At 42.3% G+C, this 10,094-nt stretch overlaps 1 protein-coding gene and 1 long non-coding RNA gene across 6 annotated transcripts in view; one reads left to right on the forward strand and one right to left on the reverse strand.

The window, feature by feature from the left end:
- The window catches only part of ZNF789 (zinc finger protein 789), a 14,124-nt gene extending 11,944 nt beyond the window's left edge, over positions 1-2,180 (forward strand). For all 5 annotated transcript variants that reach the window (XM_006941952.5, XM_011290408.4, XM_006941951.5 and 2 more), the window contains exon 5: positions 809-2,180. In XM_006941952.5, coding sequence (XP_006942014.2) covers positions 809-1,821 — 1,013 coding nt within the window. In that variant the 3' untranslated portion in view covers positions 1,822-2,180. The remainder of the gene's footprint in view (positions 1-808) is intronic.
- LOC109495123 lies at positions 517-9,138 on the reverse strand. Its single transcript, XR_002150342.2, has 3 exons — positions 8,809-9,138; positions 7,199-7,243; positions 517-1,296 (listed from the first exon to the last, which is right to left on the reverse strand). It is a non-coding gene; the product is annotated as an uncharacterized LOC109495123 (long non-coding RNA).
- Between the last annotated feature and the right edge of the window lie 956 nt (positions 9,139-10,094).

The following is a 10,094-nucleotide window of genomic DNA, read 5'->3' on the forward strand; positions in this document are numbered from 1 at the left end:
GAGAGAGAGCATGAGTGATGGAGGGGCAGAGAGGGAGGGAGACACAGAATCCAAAGCAGGCACCAGGCTCCGAGCTGTCAACACAGAGCCCGATGTGGGGCTTGAACCCACAGACCACGAGATCATGACCTGAACCGAAGTCAGACACTTAACCAACTGAGCCACCCAGGCACCCCAGGCTGGATACTTCTTTGTTGTGGAGGAGCTGTCCTGTGCGTTGTCAGGTGTTGAGCCATATTAGCCTCTACCCATTAGGTTTTAGTAGCACCATCCCAGTTGGGACAACCAGAAATGTCTCCAGACATTGTCCAGTGTCCCCCAGGAGGCAAAATCACCTCTGATCGAGAACCTCTACTCTATTCCATTGGCCTTTGTACCTACTTCCCTCTGGTTCCTTTTCTCTTGTGTCTTATGCTCTCCGTTTTTAAAGAGTTGTTTCTCTCAGAATTATTAAAAAAATACTAACCTAGAAAGTATAAGATGTCACCTCTCCTATATTTATGTGATTTCACTGAGTACCAAGAGTAAGTTTTATTTTTCCAATAGTAGTGATGTATTTACTCAGTTCTCACTTCTCTGACACACACTTGTGCATTTTTCAGTCGTTCAGTTGATTTTGAGAACTCTTTCTGGTGTCAAAGCCTAGAGTCCTGTGGAAATCAGAATTTGGGCCTCTTTAGCAGGACAATATAACTAAGCAAGCACTTCATTTCACTTGAGTGTCTTCCACACACACAGGTGGCTTCTTTTTTTTCCTTCTGTGATGTGATGGGCAGGTCATTTCTATGTTTTCTTTTTATTTGGTTAGGTTCTGAAGCCAGATGGAAGATGAAAAAGCCAACTCCAGGGCAGAAGATCTTTAAAGATTTAGAGTCGTGTAAGACATCGGCAATAAAGCAGCAAACAGCCAACGGACCTTCAGAAAAGTTACGTAAATGTAACGAATTGGTGGACATTTACAGACTTGCCTTTCCCACTATTGGTGATGAATGCAGTAAGAACTTCCTTCAAAACCTTCACCTTATTCAAGATCAGAACGCTCAAACAGGGAGGAGGCGTGGCCAGTGCGATGAGTATGGAAAGCCTTTCAGTCAGAGATCACTGTTTTCGCAGCATAAGCAAATCCCTCCAAACGCAAAATCTTACAAATGCAGTGAATGTGGAAGAGTCTTCAGACGTCAGGCAAATTTTGTTCGACATCATAGAATTCACACATCAGAGGACCCCTTTGAATGCGACATATGTGGGCAAGCCTTCAAACAGAAGTCCACTCTTGCTGTCCATAAACAGTGTCACCTGCAGAAAAAGCCATATAAATGTCATGACTGTGGAAAATGTTTCCGTCAGATGGCATATCTTATTGAACATAAGAGGATCCATACCAAAGAAAAACCCTATAAATGTAGTGAGTGTGAAAGAACGTTTAGTCAGAATTCAACCCTTATTCGACATCAGCTAATCCATAGTGGAGAAAAACCCCACAAATGTGTCGAGTGTGGAAAAGCCTTTGGTCGGCATTCGACCCTTATGAGCCATCAACAGATTCACACTAAACAGAACACCCATAAATGCAGTGAATGCGGGGAATGCTTCAGTCGGAATGTAGACCTCATTCAGCATCAAAGAACCCATACCAAGGAGGAATTCTTTGAATGTAGAGAATGTGGAAAAACTTTTAGTTTTAAGGCAAATCTTCATCGCCATGAGGTCATTCATACTGGAGAGAGACCTTACAGATGTGAGAAATGTGGAAAATCTTTTATCTGGCGCACAAGCTTTATTAAGCATCAGGGTACTCACAGAGAACAGGTATCTGTGTGATACTAACTGGAAAAAGACCATTTAAAGACCAGAACTGGGACACCTGGCTGGCTGTCGGTGGAGCCTATAACTCTTGATCTCAGGGTTGTGAGTTTGAGCCCCACGTTGGGTGTAGAGATTACTTAAAATCTTAAAAAAAAATAAAATAAATGAAGACCAGAACTTACCACTAGTGTAGTTATGTGTAATTACATTGTTTGAAGAAAATTACTAACCGGAACTGAAATGGTTTTGCTTTAGGGACCCTCTTTCTGCAGCTAACCTTCTTGCTATAGTTAAGAATTACTTGATAGAGGGGCGCCTGGGTGGCTCCGTCAGTTGAGTGACCGACTTCGGCTCAGGTCAGGATCTCACGGCTTGTGAGTTTGAGCTCGGGCTCTGTGCTGACAGCTTGGAGCCTGGAGCTGCTTCAGATTCTGTGTCTTCCTCTCTCTCTGCCCCTCCCCCACTCATGCTCTGTCTTTCTCTGTCTCAGAAATAAATAAGCATTAAAAAAATATTTTTTTAAAAGAATTACTTAATAGAACATGTAATAGGCTGTTATGTACAGTCTCCCTTGAGTCCCTCCCCCGACCATACTTTAATTCCCTCAAGTCAAGGCAGAAGGGAGGCATAAAAACTATGTGGTTCCCTAGGCTGGAGACCATTTGATGATTATGAACGATTTACAAATGTTCTTCTTATTTCTCAATAAAACTGGAGGAAAAAAAGTTTTTAATTAAAAAAAATGGGTGTAAAGAAATACCTTTCTTGGTTTCATATGGAAAAATTACCTGATATTACATTGAATTTTTAAAAATAAAGTAAGGGCGGGGCACCTGGGTGGCGCAGTCGGTTAAGCGTCCGACTTCAGCCAGGTCACGATCTCGCGGTCCGGGAGTTCGAGCCCCGCGTCAGGCTCTGGGCTGATGGCTCAGAGCCTGGAGCCTGTTTCCGATTCTGTGTCTCGCTCTCTCTCTGCCCCTCCCCCGTTCATGCTCTGTCTCTCTCTGTCCCAAAAATAAATAAACGTTGAAAAAAAAAATTTAAAAATAAAGTAAGAGCTACTCACCTAAGAATGACTAAAATGTATCCATAAACTAAAATTAGTGTGCCACTAGATTCTACTGAGAGTTCTAAGTCAAGTGTTAACAGAAGCTGTTGGTGCCCCTGCCCCCTGCTTACTCCATCTGCTGGGCTTCATCTGACTTGCACTGTGTGTCTCTTGGTCTGCAGGCTTTTTTTAAAACCACGAAAAGGCCACTGCTCTGTAGGGTAACTAGCACATTTTGAGAGCAGGCCTCGACTAAAGCTTGATGGGAATTTGACAAATATGATATTCTCTCCTGGGGTGGAATAACTCTGAAGCATGTGTTTTACATGGTTTTCAGTTTTCCCATGGGAGGATTATGCATTCATTTACCTTGGAAGCTCCTTATCAGCTGTCTTCCCCAGCTATAGTCCTTGGGGAGCCATACCCTTTCTCCAGTTATTCCAAGCACATCCTTATGTTAAGGTTATGTAAGTTGAGCTGACCTTACAACTCTTCCCTACAGCTCACCAAGACAAGAACCCCATTTGAAATTCTAGTACCCTAAACAGCATCCTATGTCTGCATTACAACTTGCTGCTATTTAGACCCTCTCCTATAAATCCCATCTAGTTTCTTCTTGATTTTATTTTCTTGCTCCTACCAATTCCATGACTTCTTACCCAATATATAAAAACAAAGATCACTGAGAAAGGAAGTGGCACCTCAGAAAATTAAGGAATGTTAAGCCTTGCAGGAGGAAAATAATGAAAAGGGATAGATTGTATATTGGGTTCAAAAAGCAGTCATTTTGTAGTGGTCAGCATGAATTGGCTAGAAGAACCTACACAAAATTAAGAAGTTGAGACTTCTGACTGAGGGGGAAATAAGCCAGTGAGAGATAAGACCACTTAAAACAACTTTGGGAGATGGGGACCTATGTAAAAGTGCTTCCCTCCACTGCTAAGTGGAAGCCAAATAAATCAATACACACACGTACATACATACATACATACATACACACATAGTGATTAGATACATAGGGGCACCTGGCTGGCTCAGTTGGTGGAGCATGCAACTCCTGATCTCGGGGTTTAAGTTTAAGCCCCACATTGGATGTAGAGATTACTTAAAATCTTTAAAGCAAACGTCCTGATGGCAGCTCTCAGTTGTATGGATGAGAACTGAACTGGAGGTAAGTAATCTGGTGTGGGGAGACTGTTACAGGCAGGACACTTGGCTATATGAAGACCTAGATGCATGCCGTAAAGGTTATTCTTAGGCTGTGGCCAACGGCTAAGACATATAGTCTGGCAAGTGGACCTTGGACAATTAAAAATAAAGTGGGGAGCCCAATTATGATAAGCCCTTTGCTTCCCAGAATAATCCAGGGTGGTTCTGAAGGTAACATATTCTAGGCGGACCATTTGAAATGAAAGTGTGGATATGTGGGCATCCAAGATAAGTGGCCATGGAGGCTCCCAAGCCATGCTGTCAAATCATCCCACATTCCATTGTGACACCTGCTGGGGCACCAATGGTTGTCAGAGAGTGTTTAGAACCTGCCAGGTTAGCACAGTGGGAAGTGGGCTCATCCCACTGCATGTGCCTGGTAGATTGCCCTGCCCCACGTCCCTTCCTGGAACCGCAAATGCCTCACAACCTCTGGTCCCTCACTCTCTGGTGGGGTTAGTGAGAGGGCCCAGCCATATGCTGCTGCGGTTCCCACCCTGAGCCCCAGGAACTTCCCTTTTAAGTTCCAGAACAGAACTTGGAAATGTTTCAAAGACATGCTAAAGCAATAGATTTAAACGACCATATCACTCTCTCTTCTAGCTCCAGTCAGGAATTCTAACACTTTGTTAACAAATATCTAGACTTCCCACTTTGTAGGACAGGAGATGCTATGTAGGTGCTATGGGAGAATGTGAAGAATGGAAAGATTGTTGCCCTCTGTTATGGACTGAATTGTGTTCCCCAAATTCATACTTTGAAGTCCTAACCCCTGGTGTGACTGTATTTGGAAACAGGGCCTTTAAAGAGGTAATTGAGGTTAAATGAGGTGCTAAGTGTGGGGCGTTTAGTGATAAGACTGGTGTCCTTTTAAGAGGAAGAGATACTAGAGGCCTCTCCATCCACTGCACAGAGGAAAGGCCGTGTGAGGACATAGTGAGAAGGAAGATGTCTACAGGTCAGGAAGGGGCATCAACAGAAACCAACCCTGAGGGCACCTTAGCCTTGGATGTCCTGCCTCTAGAACTGTGTGAAAATAAATGTGTTATTTAAGCCACCTAGTCTGTGGTCTTTTGCTTTGGCACGAGAGCTAATCCACTCACCCTTTATAATCTAGAGTTCAGAGATGGCGTATTCACGTTAACTTAGTGGCTATAATAGTTTGCATGGTAAGTGACAAAGCCTACAGATAATGGTAGTTTAGTAAAGGAAATATTTTGGGGTAGGATAATTGAGAAGTGACATTTTAAAATTGTTTTACAAGAGTCGACTTTTCCGTTGTTAATCTGGTGGGCTAGGGTCTGGGAAAAGGGATCTGGGATTAAAAGCATCTTGAACAAAGGCATGCATATATGTGGAAATATATGGAAAATTCAAGTAGTATGTAAGCAACAGTCAATGTGCTGAGAGGGTAGAAGAAGGGAAGAATGGAGGGAAAGCTAAAAGTACACAGAGGACAGTCAGCTCTAAGTCTGTGGTGTTCCTGGGGTGCCTGGGTGGCTCAGTCAGTTAAGCACTGGACTCTTGAATTTGGCTCAGGTCATGATCCCAAAGTTGTGGGCTCGAGCCCCATGTTGGGCTCCACACTTAAGATTTTTCTCTCCCTCTCCCTCTGCCCCTTCCCTGCTTACACACCTTCCCTCTCTCTCTCTCTCAAAAAAAAAAAAAAAAAGTCTGTGGCATTCCTCCAGTAAAAAGAACACTGGAATCAGGCTATCACTACTACTCTATTGCTTACTAGCTCTGTGACCCTGGGCAAATAACCTTGATAGGCTTGGGGAGAACAACACCAGGGTGATACAGCTCATGGCCTGCCTAAACAGACACCATGTCCACGCCCTCATTCTCAGCCCCAGTGCTAGATACGAAATCTCATTCATAAGTGACATTCTCCACATGACACACCAGACCCTGAACACACCCAGGCCAGCCCTCTCACCATCCCTCCTGCCTGGCCATGCGCTACTATTCCACCACGTCCAGGATCCAGCAAGGGAGTTCTGAGAAGCAAGTGACTTAGTTTTGGGTTTTGTACATTTAGGAAAAAAAAAAAAAAAAACAAACTAAGATGCAGTAAGGTGACAAGGCTCGAGTAGAAGACTCATAAAGGAATGTAATTTGGTACTTGCTTTGGGGGAATGTGTATTAGCTCACACACTGATCAAGAAATTCTACTTTTGGGAATCTAGGCTTAGATTCTGAAGAACAATCAAGGGGGCGCCTGGGTGGCCCAGTCAGTTAGGCGTCCAACACTTGATTTTGGATCAGGTCCCGATCCCAGATCCTAGCATCATGGTATCAAGCCCCCGTGTAAGGTTCCACGCTCAGCATGGAGCCTGCTTAAGATTCTCTCTCTGGGAATGCAAACTGGTGCAGCCACTCTGTATACAGTGTGGAGGTTCCTCAAAAAACTAAAAATAGAACTACCCTACGACCTAGCAATCGCACTACTAGGTATTTATCCAAGGGATACAGGTGTGCTGTTTCGAAGGGACACATGCACCCCGATGTTTATAGCAGCGCTATCAACAATAGCCAAAGGACGGGAAGAGCCCAAATGTCCATTGATGGATGAATGGATAAAGATGTGGTCTATATATACAAAGGAGTATTACTCGGCAATCAAAAAAGAATGAAATCTTGCCATTTGCAGCTATGTGGATGGAACTGGAGGGTATTGTGCTAAGTGAAATTAGTCAGAGAAAGATAAAAATCATATGACTTTACTCATATGAGGACTTTAAGAGACAAAACAGATGAACACAAAGGAAGGGAAGCAAAAATAATAAAAACAGGGAGGGGGACAAAAACATGAGACTTAAATATGGGGAACAAACAGAGGGTTACTGGAGGGGTTGTGGGAGGGAGGATGGGCTAAATGGGTAAGGGGCATTAAGGAATCTACTCCTGAAATCGTTGTTGCACTATATGCTAACTAACTTGGATGTAAATTAAAAAAATTAAAAAAAAAAAAAGAAAATGAAAAGTAATAGCCCCTTCCTAACCATTCCCAGATATCTCACTGAAGAACTCAATATGCTCTGAAAATAATTATTTTTCAAATGGGAGTCTTTCTAAATAGAAAAGACTGGAAATAATTAGTTTAGCGGATATAATGCTTGGACTGACAGTTACCTGTTTGAGCCACACATTTGTTGTCATCAGTTGATTCTTTTCATCCTAGGAAAATGACAATTAGAAAGATGTAAATTCAAATTAAGTGAAGTTTTTGAGATTTTTTTTTTGTCAGAAAGACCTCCCTGAGTCTTACATTTGAGGTGTTCAAAGTGTAAAGGATTCTCAACTTAAAAACAGTTAAATGGCATGGGATCCTAAAATATTATGCATATTTTGCATAAAATAAAAAATAATAATTAAAGCAACAAAAAAAAAAGATTCTCTCTCTCTCTCCCTCTGCTCCTCTCCCCCACTGGACTATCCCTCTGTAGAAAAAAATAATAATAATAAAAATAAGTAAATTGATTAATTAAAAAAATAAAGAACAATCCAAATTATGTTAAAATTACACTGATATTCACTACAGCATTGCTTGCAACAACAAAAAGGAGTAATGGCTGAAATGACCAGTAAAAGAAAAATGGGACACAATTGTCAAATCTACTCAATGGATAATGATGCAGCCATTAAGCATAAAGGTTATGAAAACCACGTAAAACCCTTAAGACATAATATTAAAAAGATGTAAAATATAAACACTATGGTTTTCATTACATGAGAAGCATGCAGAGAAAAAAAAAAAAACAGAAGGAAATACAACAAAATGCCTATAACAGGTGATCAGGGTTGTAGGATTATGGGTAATTTCTTTTCCTGTTATTTTTCCAAATATCCAATAGTATGCTTATATTCCCTCGATTTAAAAAAAAAAAAAAAAAAACAACCCCGCGGGGAGGTGTCTGGGTGGCTCAGTCAGTTAAGCGCCTGACTTTGGTTTGGGTCATGAACTCATAGTTCGTGGGTTTGAGTCCCGCATTGGGCTCTGTGCTGACAGCTCAGAGCCTGCAGTCTGCTTTGGATTCTGTGTCCCCCTCTCTGCCACTCCCTGGCTCATGCTCTCTCTCTCTCCCTCTCAAAAATAAACATTACAATAAAACAAACAAACAAACAAACAAAAAACCACAGGGGCACCTGGCTGGTTCAGTCAATAAAGCATGTGACTTTTGATCTCAGGCTTGTGAGTTTGAGCCCCATGTTGGGTGTAGAGATGACTTAAATAAACAAAACTTTAAAAATAAAATAAAAATAAAAAATAAATTAAAAAACACACAAAAAACCCCAACCAGGTTAAAAAAAAAAACTTACATGCAATACATGTTTGTGTGTAGAAAGATAAGATAGGCTCAGGCTTAGTTTCATTCCTACAGTTTAACCCAACAAGGGCAAAAAAGCAAACCCCATAGCCTTCCCTCAGCAGGCACAGGGGTGGAAAGACGGCGCTGGGAAGTTACATAATAATTGTTTTAACCCCCTTTCTGAGCTAGTGTTTCTTATCTTGAGGCGTGTGCATGCGCCACTGGCCCTCCACCACTACTACTGGGCAGAGGGGAGGAGGGGCAGGGAGAAGCGGCAAGCCATGGTGGGGTGGGAGCCCGTCACTGATGTAAAGGAAAAAACTCATGTTACTGGACAAGCAGTCAGATCACCCAAGTTCTAAAGCATCAACTGTGAGCCTCCACTTCCTTTCTACCTGGGAATGACAAGGTAGCTTACCTTGTCCACCTTACCTCAGTAGGATTGCTTGGAAGTCAAATGGAAAATGTCTATGGATGCATTTTATGGATGATAGAGTATTACATGTCAGTGAATACCCATTAACAAAACAAGCAAGAGCTGAAGGAGCTTCTTTCTGCCTTTGGTGTCCTCTTCTGGAACACCCCCAAGGATGCACTCCACACCACTTCCTTATGTCCCATACGTTAGGAAGCCTTGACAGGGGTGGCTGGGTGGCTCAGTTGGTTAAGCATCTGATCTTCGGCTCAGGTCATGATCTTGCAGTTCACAAGTTCGAGCCCTGCTTCTGGCTCTGTGCTGACAGTTCAGAGCCTGGAGCCTTCTTCGGATTCTGTGTCTCCCTCTCTCTCTGCCCCTCTCCCTCTCCGTCTCTCTCTTTCTCTTTCTCATAAAGAAAAGAAAGAAAGAAAGAAAGAAAGAAAGAAAGAAAGAAAGAAAGAAAGAAAGAAAGAAAGAAAGGAAAGAAAGAAAGAAAGAAAGAGAAAAAAGAAAGAAGCCTTGACAGAAAAAACATGTTTTAGGTTATTTGTTATCACAAGAGCCTCCCTCCCTCTCCCCTACACAGAGCGTACCAAAAGGTTTAATGCGGACTTTCATCAAAAACCAAAAGTTCTCAAATAAAGTGCCCTTAATTTAATAAGCTTAGAAAAGGATACAATGATGGGAATTTGTAGGTGTATTTGGGTGGCGTTTCCCTTTGCCTCTCTTTTGAAAAGAAATCAACAAGACTTATAAAATTGAACCCCTAGAATGGGAAGAAAGAGAAACTCTGCAAAGTTCATTTTTAAAAAAGCAAAAAATATAGAGTGTGTCTTGTATGTACCAAACTTTACATGGTGTTTTGGATCATCATGTATTTGAAATCCTGTCCACCATCAAAGCAGAAAGGCAATGCAATTCTAAGTGTCACAAATATTTCTCAGGGCAGTGAGTGGAGTGGGCAAGATATGGTCTGAAAGCAGAGGTAAGAAAAGAAAAGAGACCAGGACAGAACTGTCACAAGTGAGCCCTTGATGTCGTCGGGAGGCCCTTCCATGGGACCCCCTCATCCTTTGGAAGGGCTCCCCGCTTACACATTCCTGCTTCACAGTGATGTTCAGAGTAGGTACTGAGACCTACTGACTGATCTATCTTGGGTGTGATGCCCGTGGAAATACGATCCACAAATGACTGACATACTCCAAATGCCAAAGAATGTCGTTTCTGGACAACAGAAAACACACACACACACACACACACACACACACACACACACACCCCAAAACAGCCCAAGCAGCAG

The sequence above is a fragment of the Felis catus genome, chromosome E3 (genome assembly GCF_018350175.1).
Source record: "Felis catus isolate Fca126 chromosome E3, F.catus_Fca126_mat1.0, whole genome shotgun sequence".
NCBI lineage: Eukaryota > Metazoa > Chordata > Mammalia > Carnivora > Felidae > Felis > Felis catus.